This window comes from Dermacentor albipictus, chromosome 7 (assembly GCF_038994185.2).
Source record: "Dermacentor albipictus isolate Rhodes 1998 colony chromosome 7, USDA_Dalb.pri_finalv2, whole genome shotgun sequence".
NCBI classification, from domain to species: domain Eukaryota; kingdom Metazoa; phylum Arthropoda; class Arachnida; order Ixodida; family Ixodidae; genus Dermacentor; species Dermacentor albipictus.
In genome coordinates this window covers 118,486,713-118,502,216 of record NC_091827.1, presented here as the reverse complement: position 1 = coordinate 118,502,216, position 15,504 = coordinate 118,486,713, and the positions used below count along the sequence as shown (strand labels likewise).

Genomic DNA, 15,504 nt, shown 5'->3' with positions numbered 1-15,504 from the left:
CGTAATATTCGTAGGTAGCTGTAGAGCGTGACGTCGTCAACCGCCAATGTTTTTGTTCTCCAGTAGTGAAAACAGGGCGTTATTCTGCTGCAAATGTCAAAGCCATCAGTACGGTCACACATTACAGAGCAATGTCAATGCAAAAAAACGGCAGCATGAAACTAAAACCTCTCAGGGCTGTCCATAGAAAGCCGAACACTGCGCATATCGTCTAGTGATAATACCTCCAAGGCTCTTATCTGCGAGGCACTATCTTCTCCTTTTTTATTTTTTATTTTCTTTTGAGGCCATATTGCACTTCCTGTCAGCTTATCTCTTAGCTTATCGTGGCATGGTAACCGTTGGTATTTTCTTGCTCTTTACACAAGCTGACGCGTCGCGGTTGATGATAAAAAAGACGAAGGGGCCGTGCTCAAACCAGAGCTGCCGTCGCCAGAAACGAGAACGCCAATCGTCCACGCATTTTTGCCTTCTGAAACTCTGCGAAAGAAAACAGCCATGTCTCAGAGCGCAGGTATGATTGCAGTCCTCCTAACAGCGCTTTTCGCTGTCACCCTCGCCATTCCCGGAGGCTGGACGACGAAGCAACCCTCATCGAGCCCGAAGTACAAAGAACTGGCCCATTTCGCTGTGGCGCAGCGCATCGAAGGTCTGCAAAAGTACGACACAGTTCTCGAGCTCACAAAGGTGGAGACTCAGGTACGCAATGAGTTTCGATATATAAACCTGGATGTAAAGTTTATTGCTTTACTGTGCAACTTAAAAAAAATATTTTAATCCATTTCTCCCAAAATGGTATTGATGGACGCGAGAGCTCACATAGACTAACTTAGTCTTTTTGATAAAAGATATGCTGCAGTTCAGTTATATTTCGGAACCTTAAATTGAATAAATTGTAACTGTTAGCGTTCAATGTGTATTTTTATATTATACCTGCATTCATAGAGATCATTCAGTACTATGTCCTGCCAGTACTACAATTCATTGAGTGCTGCGTTTGTAAACTAATGTAGTGAGACATTACCCATTTTAGAGATTAACATAGTTATGACGGTTGTTCTGCCATCTAATACTGTATGTATACTCCTAGTCAATACCGGCCTAAAACAACGCACATACTTCGAAAAGTAGAACAAAATTTCTACGCACACAAATGGCTCAACTCCAAGCGGAACTACTGCGTATGCTGCCTATTTTGTACGTCCCTCGTATACGCAGTCCGCCTTTAAATGACGCGATCCATTGCAGATAACAACCGCTTGGAAAATGGAACTCATAGCGTCAACTCTTTATACGGCATTTCCGATCAAATATGGCCAGCTTACTAAGGGCTTTAGGTTTGTGCTGCTCAATGGGTATTTTTTATTAAAACATATTTTCTTTTTTATAGACAGGTGCCGCCAGCAGTCGTTTTGCGCACAGTTTCATACATATTGCTTAAAGACACATTATAGAAAATTGGTAACACTCACCGCACAAATATGGTAAGACACATTACACAAGAAAGGACACCGTGGGAATCGATGCCGGGTAAATCGGGGGACAGCCAAACACCCTAACCACTACACCACATCACAGCTCTGACAGAGGACTCGCATAGCTGTTTGTACTTCCGAAGCTGTCGTTTTATGTCGAGTTTTCACCGTTGATGGTCGTCTGTGGCATACATATAGTTTGTGCAACTGTTCCTGATGCCTATGTGGTTGGTCATAGTAAAGACGTATTGAAATAAGTAGCGCTATACCACTACCGCTTTCAAGAGCCGTCATGTGTGGCGAAAAGCCCAGAAGGCGTAAGATTATGGAGCATGGGAGCTACGCGAAAACTGTTTTTTCAGGCAAATGGTTTCCTTCACAATATTGTCTTTATTCGCATTGCGCCGCATTGTTTGGTGCAGTGGTTTTTGAACCGGAGTGTTGACTTTCTGTGGGAAACTTTCAGCCTTGTTCACAAGGTTCAGCGAAAAATGATTGGCCGCCAGCACCTGCAGTTATAGGCAACTGCGCCTCCTTCAATATTGCCCTGCCTCGACGGTATAATGGCAATACACCCTGTTAGATTTAGACGGTCAATAAGCGGACGGGATTTTGCCGGCAAATCTAAGTTTTTTAAAACGACAAGTATTTCTTTTCACTTCCGCTGGCCGAAACAAGGACACCCTGTCCATGAGATTGACAGTTATCGCTTTCGTGAGCACGAGAAAAAATGCTCTCCAACCACACCTATTACGCCGCTCCGTTGGAGCTTATTTTGAAGCAGCAAGGCGCGTCAGTGAGCCTACCGTAATTGTATTGCAAATATCCGAAGCTTTGCCCACGCTAGCTTGTGTTCACCTATTCACCTTCCGGGCGCATGTGACGATGCGACTACGTACTGTGGCCGTATCAGCAGTGGCGTTGATATTAAAAGTAGAAAGGGAGGAAAACAATCAAGGCGTGGCTTATGATGGACGCAGTAATGTAATGGAGACCTCCGGATTATCTGTGAGCACCATGGCTTATCTAACGCACACCAAGGGATGACACAAGCGTTCTTGCATATCTGTCGGAATGCGACAGTCGGGGCCGATGGGCTGAAGCCACTTACCGTGGCGACTGTCGTCAAAATAAACGTTCAACTATTTAAATATCTATAACCAGGTGCCATTTTACCACTTATGGAAGCTCACAACGGCTCCATTCCTAGCCTTGCAAGTCAATGGCTCGGACGCAAAATGAACCGGGAATAAACCGGATCTACCCACTGTGTCTGCTGGTAATTTTTGTCTGGTCTGCGCCACCACGATGAGCACTTTCTTCTATCTGGAATGTAAGCAATCTACATTGCGGAAGACGAGCCATATTCACGCACAAACTACTTTTAGTTATATCAATATATAAACCAAACATTCCGTGGACGTGCTGCATTAAGCATGCACGACGCTATTGTGCTGCGTGTCATGCAAAGTAAGGTGTGCCAATCAGTGGTTGCAAGCAGGTGAGATGGACTGCACGCTTGCATGCCCAATTACCTCGAAGGAAGGGTTGAACTCGGATTTAGATATCGTGTACATAAGGTGGCTGGATCTGCCTTAGTTATATTCTTTATATCTATCGTGCACAGTTATAAAACTATTCATTTTTCTCCTACCACGTGAATTATGAAGCATTCGTTAGCGCGACGTCTGTTTCATCGGTGTACGCACCCTGAAAGCATTCTGTACATTCACGCAGAGATGGTCATGCAGACTTAGACACACAACATATCTTTTAAAGGAGAATAATTTATTTGCAATACAACCGAGTGCGCAGCGTAGTTTAACTGTTGGTTCTTAACACAGAATGACAGCTTACATATCAAGCTCTGACAGTACGAAGTTTAAGATAATCAGCGACAGGAAATACAAAAGCGGATATGAATTGCTCGCGCTTACAGCGTGTAAAATGTGAAACAAGCACAAAGCAAGAGCTTGCGTGAAATTCATGCGGTTGTGGCCAAGAAATGATAGGCCTCTCATTTCGTCGCTTTCTCGCTAATAAACTTGTTTTTGTTTATGACCAAATTTAGATAAAATATCAGATAAGTACTACACTTGGAGGACGCTTAAGATTGGTCTTTAAGAGAGGAACGCGACAGCATTCAAAGATCTCTGACTGCTCCTCCCGCTTCCCGGCAACTGGTGCTCAGCTAACCATGATGTTTACCGCGAAATACTGGCGGCAAATGTTATGCACAAGGCAAGCCTTCTGGTAGAAACGCGGCCTCTTTCGTGCGCCACGAAGCGGCGTAGGCAAGTGCCATCCGGAAGTGTCGCAAAGAATCGATAAAGCGAGCGCGCCGCTTTATGGCCTTTGAGATTTGCACTCACCAGCGCGCACAACTCTTGTAGGCCAAGGCCACTCTATAAATAGTAGACACGCTGGAAAGAGGGTTTTTTTCTTATCAATTTCCGAGCAACAGCATTATGCTTTCTCGTGCATTCAAATTACAACGCAGCGCTATCACGCATGTACGTTGTGCGGAAGTGGTACTTTAAAAATTTTCTTGTTTATTTTACTTTGAGAATTTAGATTAGTTCAGTAATTTCACTAATTCAGTAACTTGCACAACATGGATGGCATGGATGGCTGGGTATGCGTGGTTCGAACTGATTTCTGCTGAAACATCGGCTGACCTAGGGCGAGGGTCACCGACAATGGATACTGCGCGACATGGCGCCCTTAATGCTGCAGCGTTAATATCAGGCTAAGAACAAACATACGTTCCAAACTTAAGTGTAAGGTCACATTTTGTTTAGATAAGTCATCGAATAAGACAGCGAAGTGCTCGCAGCTGCTGAAAAGACAGCTCTCCATCACTAGCATGAAAAAATAAAGAATGAAAGTTCTGCAAGAAAATATACGTGTTTGAATTGAAAAACTGTTCTGGGAGCCAGGTACAGGGTCGTTCAAAATATGTGCGAACACGGCGAAGGGTGGCCGCGCTCCGCGGAGCGTCAGCGCATCCGGAGCGGTCGCGCATCGAAACGTGGCGCAGGCGCACAGGAGTCTGGAGGCGGTGCATCGTGTCGTCTGCTACCGCGCGGAAGCGCACCATGCTTGCTTTGCTGGGAAGCGCACCTGTGTGCTGGCAGCGCCCTGACATGCAGATGGCATTGTCGCATTTTGCTGACTTCAGCGCGTTGTTGTTGGTTCCACATACGGCAACTCCGCAGCGTGTGTTTGCAATGCAGCGTTCTCGGTTAAATGCAGGCGTTGTTTCAAATTTCTCAGCTCTAGTGTAGATCCGAGAATCATCGGAGAATGATTCACTAGTACAGAGCAGTCGCTTAGCTTGGCACTTATTTGCAGCAGCTTATCAGCCGTGCCAGCGGATAAGAGATTGCCGTGCCCAAGCTAGCTCCCTCTGCCAGTTGATACCCTTCCATAGGACTGAACAACGCCCTGCAATCAGTAAAATGCGACAGTGCCATCTCGGCACCACGTCTGGACGCTGCCAGCGCAGAGTTGGCGCGCTTCCCAGCAAAGCAAGCAAGGTGCGCTTCAGCACTGTAGCAGACGACACGAAGCACCGCCTCCAGACTCCTGTGCGCCTGCGCGACATTGCTTCGATGCGCGACCGCGCCGGATGCGCTGACGATCCGCGGAGCGCGGCCACGCTACGCCTCGTTCGCACATATTTTGAACGACCCTGTACATTTCGTATGCATATTAACGTGATAGCGTTATGTTGCTCGTGTCGCAGAAATGCCGGTGTCGTCGGCGTCGGTGTCGGCGTCCGCGGCGTTGACCGTGAGCGATAAATCACGGCAGGCACTTCATAAATAAAAAGCAACTTCCAAGATGGGCTGGGTGGGAATCGAACCAGGGTCTCCGGAGTGTGAGACGGAGACGCTACCACTCAGCCACGAGTTCGATGCTTGAAAGCGGTACAAACGCGCTTCTAGTGAACGCGGTGTTGCCTTAAAAACGTGCCGTAGAAAGTTATACTGCGGTGTATATCGGTAATTATGAGCACGTAACTTACAGAAGTCGCATTTACACGAGTAGCGAAGTACGTTTCCGCTACATTTCTTCTGCGCTTACCGCACACGCAGAGCGATCTTGCGGCAAACACAGAAGACCCCCTCCTCTCAATGTACGGCGCTGCCCCGACAGGTGGCGCGCCATGCGCGCATTGGGCCTTGCTGTGCGCGGACCGGTGCCAGGCGCGTTGCGGCCCCGACTTCCTCTCCCCTGACGACGCTTCGCCGTGCTCCCACGCGGGTTGCAGAATGAACCGCCGTTCCTTTCTTTAGATTACTATCTGTCTATCTCTCTGCCCGTGCCGATCACGACGTTTGGCTGGCGTAGATCGTTTCGCCCTCCGAGACACCGAGTTCTTTGGTTCGTTCCGTTTGCTCAGGCGCACGTTTCGTTGCCGCGCCGGACGCTGCGTTGCTCGACGCTCTCCGTGTGATAGGTGGGCGCAAAGTCCGATGCGGGGCGCCTCGTAAGTGATCCCTGCGCCATAGCGCTTTGCCTTACACCCCTTGGCGGGTGTAAGACAAAGCTTAAGCTTCGCCTCTTGAAGGCGAAGCTTAAGCGTCCTCCAATTTTTCCAGTGTTTGGGGGAACGTAGAGAGATGCAAGTGTATTTTTCTGTATGCTTTGCGAATGACCGAAAAAAAGCTCTTGAAATGTGTATATCATTTTGACCTAATTGCTTCGTTATCACAACCACATCAGATAGCATTTGTATTTCTTCAGAAGTATTTGTCCTCATGGGACTCCTGGACCTCTAGTTAATCGTCGAAACTAGAAGCGAAAAGAAATTCCATTCAAGGCTAGCGAATCCAAGAAACAGCTTCAGCTTAGCGCTATGTTTTGGTCAATAGTTATAAAAGATTATTCAAGGTATTCAATACAGTAGTCATCTTGTACAAAAGAGGTCTCAGTGTTAACCATAAACTTCCGAAGCTGCGAGATAACAATCCGAGTTCTCTTATGTGACTACCCTCGTTGTGGTGTTACTAGAAAAAGAAACTCGACTGCCTTTATATGCACTTTGTTGAGGGAGGGAACCATTGTCTAGAGTGTGCTCGGGACCCTTGCGGTGGCTTGCTCTTAGACATGCGGGCTGTTGCTGCAGTGCACTGCATCGCAGTGATGCGCACAGATTCTTTTCCTTTTCAATTCAGCGCTCGGCTCTCCGGTTTCCTTTCATTCCCTCTTGTAACATTTACCCAGTACGGAATAGGTCGCTTGCATTTACACTCACTAACCTTTCTGTCTGCCTAACTTTATTCCCTCTTCCTTCAAGAGCACGTGCCAGCCTTATAAATCTGATCTCAGCTGAAAGGCGCGAAGATGACGACGGACCATCTAGGCGTCCAGTTTTTTTAGGTTTGACTATGGGCAATAACGGCCATGCCATGTGCTATAGATATCTGTCTGATAAGAAGCAAGGCGGAGTAGGATTCCTAATTCATAAGGACATAGCGGGCAACATTGACAAATTATACAGCATTAACGAGAGTGTACCAATCGTCGTAATCAAACATACCAATAGATATAGATTAAAGGAAGTAGAAGCCTACACTCCAACATCCATTCACGACGATCAAGAAGTAGATCAGTTTGATGAAGTGTTGAATTAGAATGAGAAAAGTGCAAACTTAGTAAACAGTAGTAATGGTTGACTTCAATGCAAAAGTGGGGGAAAAGCAGGCGGGTGAACAGGAAATTGGCAACTACAGCGTGAATTCTATAAAGGCTAGAGGGGACATGCTGGTAGAATTCGCAGAAAGGAATAAGCTGAAAACAATGAACACCTTTTTTAGGAAACGTAGCAACAGCAATAGGACCTGAAAAAGCTGTAATGGTGAAACAAGAAATGACGTTGATTTCACAATTTCTGCCGATCCCAGCGTAGTGCAGCATGTAGAAGTGATAGTTAGAGCAAAGTGGAGTGGTCATTGGTTAGTGAGGGCTAGGAGTCACCTCAATTTGAACAGAGAAAGAGTAAAACTGGGCAAGAAAATCAGGTGAACTTAGAAGCAGTAAGAGTAAAAGCAGACACGTTTATACTGGTACTTGCGAACAAATCTGCAGCCTTAGGACACAGAGATGATCATGATGGCATAAAAGTAGTCAATGAAACAGTAACGAGGCTGGCGTCAGAGGAAGAAATTGAAGTGGGAGGTAAGGCACCAAGGCAACCAGTGGGCAAGCTCTCCCAAGTAACAAAGAACCTTACGAAAAGACGACAAAGAATGAAATTGTCTAACTCAAGAGATAAGATTTAAGATAAGATAAGATAAGAATTCGCATGTCAAAACTGATCAGGAAAGCGAAAATAAGTGATATTCGGAATTATAATGTGAGAAAGACTGAAGAAGCCGTAAAAAATGGACGCAGCCATAAATGAGTGAAAAGGAAACTTGGCATAGGACTAACCGAGACGTATGCACTGAAAGGCAAGCATGAGAATATCATCAGCATTCTCGAAGGTATCATAAAAGCAGCGGAAGAATTATACAGTAGCCAGAGGACTCAGGAATACACTATGCGAAACAATAATGAACATAATACAGAAACTCCTCCTATAACTAGCGATGAGGTAAGGACCGTCTTACAAGACACAATACGGGGAACAGCCGCTGGAGAGGATGGAATAAAAGTTGTTTTAATCAAAGAAGGAGGGGGCATAGTGCTAGGAAACCTGGCGGCTTTCTATACACTGCGTCTATCAACTTGAAGGGACCCAAAAGCTGGAAGAATGCAAACATTTATGCTGATCCACAGAAAAGGAGACGTCAAAAATTTGAAAAATATAAAGGCCCATTAGCTTACCTCCAATATTATATATTATATTCACCAAAATATACTGCAATAGAATGCGGGCAAGACTGGACTTTAGTCAATCAAGCGAACAGGCTGGCTTCAGGACGGCATACACTACAATGGATCACACGGATGTCGTTAATTAGATAAACGAGAAATCCGCAGAATGCAATGAGCCTCTATATATGACTTTCATAGATAACGAAAAGGTATTCGATTCAGTAGAATGCCAGCATCAATACAGGCTTTACGTTATTAAGGAGCACAGACCGCTTATGTAAATAATTTGGGAAATATCAACGGAGATTCCACAGCTACCCTGATTCTAGACAAGAAAAGAAGGAATATGCCTATAAAGGGAGGTATCAGAGAGAGGGCAGAATCTCTCCAATGCTATTCACTGCACGCTTATAAAAAATATTTAAGCTGTTAAAATTGGGAGGCCTAGGAGCAAAGATCGACGGCGAACATCTCAGCAACCTTCGGTTTGCCGATGACGTTCGATTCAGCAACACTGCAGACGAGTTGTAACAAATGATTGAGGACATTTAACAGAGAGAGTGTAAGAGTGGGTTTGAATATTAATATGCAGAAAACAAAGATAATCATGAAAAGCCGGGCAAGGGAATGAGAGTTCAGGATTGCTAGTGAGCCTCTAGAGTCTACGAACGGTGAAGGAGAACGTTTACCTAGGTAAAATAACCACAGACAACCCTGATCATGACAAGGAAATTCATAAAACAATAAAAATGGCTTGGATCGCATAGGGCCGACATTGTCAGCTCCTGACTGGAAGCTTTCCATTGTCATTGATAAGGAAGGGGTTCAATCAGTGCATTTTATCGGTGCTGACATATGGGCCAGTTACTTGGAGACTGAGAAAGAAGCTTCCGAATGAGTTGAGGACCGCGCAAAGAGCAATGGAACGAAGAATGCTAGGTGTAATGTTCAAAGACAGAATGAGAGCTGTTTGTATCTGAGACCAATCGGATATAGCCGATATCCTCATTGAAATGAGAGAAAAGAATGAAACTGGGCAGGTCACGTAATGAGCAGGTTAGAGAACTGCTGGACGATTTGGGTTACAGAATGGGTATCATGAGAAAGGAAGCGCAGTGGACGACAGCAGAAGATTAAATGGGGCGATGAAACCAGGAAATTCGTGGGCGCTAGTTGGATTCTGCTTGCGCAGGTCGAGGGTGATTGGACATCGCAGAGAGGGGCCTTTGTTCTGCAGTTGGCATAAAATGAGCTGATGATGATGAGGAGCAGGAGGAACAACAACTGTAATGTTGACCTCCAAGAGATATTGTGGGAAGTTCTGCTTTTAGTGCAAACTCACGCTTCGGTACTGCTGCGTCGTGGGCGTTAAATAATTATTTTTTGCTTCAAGGAAGCTTCGACCAAAATTGGGCTTTCAATTCCAGTAGCTCGAGGCATTGCAGAGGAATTCAAGAAACCTACGGGAATCCACATATACCGCAGAGTAAATTGCGCAACACACCAGAAAATTGCCCAAAATATGGGCATCGTTTGAGAAACTTGAACTACGAAATCCAGTGAACCCATTTCGCAATGTCCACAAAGAGAATAAAAAAAGTGGAATAGTTTGTGATTAGAACGCTACACGCGATGACTATCGCCGCAATAGAACACAAGCTTTTATGAATATCCGCGCATGGAACTTCAGCGAAGGGACACCTGGCTACCCCCCCAAAATAACATTTCTATTAACGTTGCAAATTGAGGAAACCAGAACGGACCTGCGCCTGCAGTTATCGCGAGTGCATACGACAAAACTTCAATGGGCGTTTCGTTATTTGAAATACACGTTCAGATGTTTAAATCACAAAGATTCGTTGTCTGCTGGCTTATAATAATGCAATGCTATAACTTAAGCCTATAATAGTATGGGAAGCAAAAGTCATTCTGCAGAATCGACACTGGATCGCAGCTCTGCCGGTCCGACAATCCAGCGCACATGTGGCGCGCCGCCGCTGATCGCCCTGCGGCCATCGGACTCCCACGAGTTTACCGGTAATATTGGTGGAATTGAACGTCACTTAGATCACCGAGAGCGTTCGTCCACATGGTCTGATGACTTTACAACGCAAACACATTCGCATAACCTCGCTCGTACAAAGAAATGACGATAATTGACACCGAAAAGAACATGATCGTCTGCCGGGTCATGCTCTGTTTTTGCTCTTTCCCGGCCGTACAGCCTTTGGTTTGGCCGCACAGTTTGGTGGCCGCTCCTCTTCGGCCACCAAACCTTTCGCACCAAGGCAACAACTTCTTCTTTACTAAATATGTCCTCTCCTTTTGACGTTCGCTTTATTTCTCCTCTGACAGCACCTCCCTAACTGCTTGCCGTTTTTTCTTTGTAACACTCAATGCTTCTACGCGCTTTTTTGGCACCAAATTTGGAGGGATGCGTATAAACGTTGCGTTTGCTTATTGTCCGTATACAGCTGTGAGCACCGAGTTGGTCGCATTTGATCACGCGTGATCTCGCTTGAAATAACGCTTACGGCGGTGGTCTAGGCGGAACTGGGAACATACCGCTTATACGGAGGACGTTATGCAGGACTTGACTAAGAACCTAGTAGGAAACACATGTTTTGCGGGACTTCACAATGGGGACTTCACAATGCCACGCAATAATGGAAATGCTGTATAGGTTGAAATAAAAAAAACGAATATCTGCACAGCCTACGTTAACGTATACATTGATCGCACTAGGACTACACAGCTTCGATGTTTCCAATAAATTTTGTCAGACATTTTTGATGCAATGACTGTGCTGGGGGTAAAAACAATAAGTGGACACGAGAAAAATAACAGTAGAAATCTGCAGGCTTGAAGTTACAAACAAACAAAGTTACCCTTGAGCAAACAAAGTTAGCCTTAGGTGCGACACCACGCATTCCCAGAGGCATTCCTCCACCAGGAAGTTCATTCAGAGTACTAACTATACATTCGAAGCATGCGACAGAAGGGGAGTACAAACTGCGTGCTGTTTCAGCTTTACTGACAGCGTCGAGTAGGCAGAGAGCACATCATGCTGACCATCCGCTAAAATACTGCTCTTGTGGCGCTTGAGATGCTTGTATAAATAAAAAATAAAATAGAAAACGAAATTTTTGTCTGGTCAAATATTTGCAGGTGGTTGCTGGCATCAACTACCGCATAACCTTCACCATTGCCGGATCCGATTGCACAATAGGGGAAGTTGAGTACAACGCTGAACGTTGCCCACCGAAGGATAATCAGGTAAGAATTATTAAATTTCTCTTCACCAGTTTCTCAAGACACAAGTTAAGAAAAAAAGGAAGACACTTTAACCAAAGTAACTGTCCTGCGGGCAATTACAGGACGGGGGCCAGGAGAGCAAAAAGGGTAGAAAAGCTAAGCAGAATGCAATAACACATGCGAAGAGAATTTGTGTGACTAACAGGAAAGAGTGTGACAATGGAGGTAGTTTTTCATTCAGTGCCCCTGTTTTTCAGCAATGCTTTGCATCTGTTAGAGCCGTTGTTCGCTGGCGCCATGATTCAAGAATTGCTTTTCTTAAGGCGATGGTTGTAAATCTTTTCGACCGTGGGACAGCACATTTTCCTTTGCGCACTAAATGAGAGTCATACATAAGGCACACAATTATATCTTTCTACCCAACAACTCTGCGTTCACCGACACGGAGAAAGCCACCCGCACCGAGTCGCATTGATATTGCTCTTCAGTTGGAAGAAACCATTTGACATGGGTCATAAGAATAGTGTGAAATTTGATTTGAACGGCCTATGGACTTGAAGGACTGCAATTATTTGCTGCCGTTTATGTTCACGCAACACAATCAAAACATCGCTTGTAGAAACAATGTGGCAGGGCGTTATCAATATGACGGGTCACGATATAATGTTCAGCAAGCGTTGATATAACATACTAGAAATGTATAAACTTATACTTTATCACTTTTGTCCGTTAAGCATTCTGGGTAATTGCTTTTAACGTTTTCAGAAAAAGAAAGCATTTTATTAATATAATATTTTGTCATTAGACGGAAATCTGGCATTTCCCAGCGGGGTTCTACAAGTCAAGCAGCCAATACAAAAGCTTTAAATATACATATTCGCCACCTATACATACGAGTGCACTTACATGGCAAAAAGAAACTATGCATGTTTTTCTGTTGTTGTAAACGTAATGGTCCCTGTCCATAGCACAGAAAGAACATGGGTTTCATGAATAATGCTTTCCAGACGCTTCTAACACACGCGCACATGCCATAATGATGTACATGCACCGTTGTACATCTTCACCATACAGTTTTACTTCATTTTTGGTCAGGTACTATGAAAATCAGACAAAAAACAGACAAAACAAATGGCTCTCTGGGCGAGGTATCTACAGAGTCCCAGCTACCCAAGTAGACTAAAGCATCAGGGTAATGAGATGCATGCTCTTTTCAGACAAACGTAAGTATTCACCGGCACTGTGATGCGCACATATGCTACATGGGTGCATATTACACGTTTTCGCAGCATAAAAATTATCTAGAGAGAAAGTCTTGTAGTATTGTAGTGGCAGTTAAAGTTAAAGTATTGTAGTTAAAGTCAGTCTGTGAGGTCAAATACGCCCTTCAATATTTTATGCATTCATTCTAAGGTATCGCTAAATGACAACGTGGATTTTTTTTCTGGTAATGACTATTGTATTCATAATTGAGCATCTTGACATAATCAGCTATGGTATGGTAAACAATGCTCAAGCACTCATAAACCTGGAGTTCAAAACACAGGACTATGCGGAGTTCTTCTTGCATCCGATACGCTTCTCTAGGCTTTGAAGTTGTATTTATTTCTATGAACAATTCTCAAGTACTTTTAAACATGAAATCCATAACACACGACTATGCAGAGCCATTTTGCAGCCGATACGATTTTCTGGGTTCTGAAGTTATTATTCACTCTGCGTACCGTCACGGAGATTGTGCGGAAACGAAATGAATGTTCGGAGCAGCATTCTTTTCTTTCGACACTGTTGAATTTGTAACGCAGTTCCCCCTGTAAAAACATGCATGCTTTAGGCACTTTTTTGTTTCTACAGACTGAAGCACCCGAATATATCAAGTTATCTCGTGCACTTCGCAGCTTTTCATCTTGGTTTGGCGAATTCCGCAAATATAGAAGTTTGAGAGACCGGAGATGAAAGAAGCTCCAAGAACAGCGTGCAAATAAGGATGGCGACCTAGCTCTCGGATGAAGATGATAGCCATATTCCAACAACCTGCGAAATATGTATATGAGTGTTAAATAATATTTCAAGTCAAAAAATTTCGCAGGGGAAGTTGATTTTGCCTCAGGAGAATTGGAGCAGATTGTAAATACTACCGTAGCATAGTTCAATGAAATGTGGGAAATCAGCATGCGTACAAACAATTTCGCTCTCGCATGTTGAAATCCAGCAATTTTTTCTGACACCTTTAGTATTGCTTGCATTACATGGCGGAACTAGCTATGATCTGCGCCAGTTGAAAATGTTCCACTTACTCATTTAATACAGTATTGCAAATCGTGTATATGCTGTCAAGCTGCTGTGCCTCGCCAGACACCTTGTAAAATCACGCTGACATACTTTCAGATTGTGAACAAAACGATGCAAGACGCTGTAAATCTTGCAGTTAACTGATCATTCTACAGAAATATAGCCTGAACCTGTGCAAAAAAAAACTGTAAACTGCTTTTTTGTGTAGCAGTTTGACTGGACCGTTTGTTTGATAGAGCAAAATTGCAACATGCTTATACTGGTCGTTCTTTGTAGGGGTATTTTAATCGAAGAATCCCGTTGCTTAAGTAATTTTCACCCCACATTTCTGTATGCGTGCACTCTGCAAACCAGTAAGAACCCGCAACAATCGCAGCCTGTTGGACTCAAATCTCACTGGCACCGAATATCGGTTAATGGTGCCATAAAATCCTGCAGAAACATGATATACATGGTTACATCTGTCTGCCTGTAATTTCGCATTTCGCTGCACAAGAAGTGAAACAGAGATACTCAAAAATACCACGGAATTTGAGTAGTAACCTATTGAGCCTGTCTTGAAGGCACCAGTGATAGAGCCAGAACAATGTTAAACACCCAGCAGCCGACCATTTATTCGAGAACCATGTAACACTTTTCGTATCCTTCAAATCTAATCCTTCACCACTGTGCTATTGGTGCGCTGTTTGGTCTACATGAAACACTCGTTCATTAAAATGCTAAATATACTCACCAACCTTGACTGCTCCATGACGTGACTTCACTGTTCATTGCCGCTTCATTTCAACTTGCGCTTGCAAATTGTAAGCACGCCATTGCATTTTGTTGACGCCGCATTATATGATGTTCGCTACAGCTAGTCTCTGAGATAAGTCTCCGTAGCTTCTTTTCCCTTTGGCATTATCTAAATAATAAATTATTGCATATCTATGGTTTTTCATTACAGGCAAAGGCAACCTGCACGGCCGTAGTCTACGAGAGGCCCTGGGAACATGTCCGAACCCTCACTTCCCTGAACTGCGCTTGAATTAAGATCTTGTCGTGAAGCCTGCAACAGAAAGCTACAAAATTATCAATCTTTCATGAAAAGAGCTGGTCATAGATGTGTATACGGTTACTTATGATTACGTAATGCCAAGTAATTATTGTTGTGTGGTGTGAACAAGTTACGAAAGGGAAATTGTGCAACGACGTAATGAAAATAAATATCCTTAATGTAGGTGAGACATATTGTCAATTTTATAACAGTTGATTGCAGTGCACGAATAAAGAATAATGTTTTACTTTTATTTCACTAGGTAGGCATCGTGTACAGTTCATATATATATATATATATATATATATATATATATATATATATATATATATATATATATATATATATATGCGTGTGGCTGTTGGGAATGTCCTCTTACACTATGTAGTTGCTTGGCACGTACAAAATGATACAGCAGCAAGGAAAAAACTACAATAACAAGCACATGCCCAACAGTCCCATGGAGCGGGCGTTTTCCACCTGCCGGTCTTTCCTACGGGGAATGCCTGCGCGTGAGTCCTCCCAAGAAGTCTCCAGAGTTCTCTACTAGCGTCACTACTGCCTGTACTCCGAAACGACGAAAACGTTCCGCGGTAAAAAACTGCAGGTGTGCTCCTT

General features: G+C 44.1%; 1 protein-coding gene across 1 annotated transcript; it reads left to right on the top strand.

The window, feature by feature from the left end:
* The first annotated feature begins 401 nt into the window (after positions 1–401).
* Positions 402–15,144, top strand: LOC135909565 (cystatin-2-like). The gene is made up of 3 exons (XM_065441541.2): positions 402–699; positions 11,472–11,579; positions 14,797–15,144. The coding sequence occupies exons 1-3, from the start codon at positions 499–501 to the stop codon at positions 14,875–14,877; spliced, it is 390 nt and encodes a 129-aa protein (XP_065297613.2). The 5' UTR covers positions 402–498; the 3' UTR covers positions 14,878–15,144.
* The last annotated feature ends 360 nt before the right edge of the window (positions 15,145–15,504 follow it).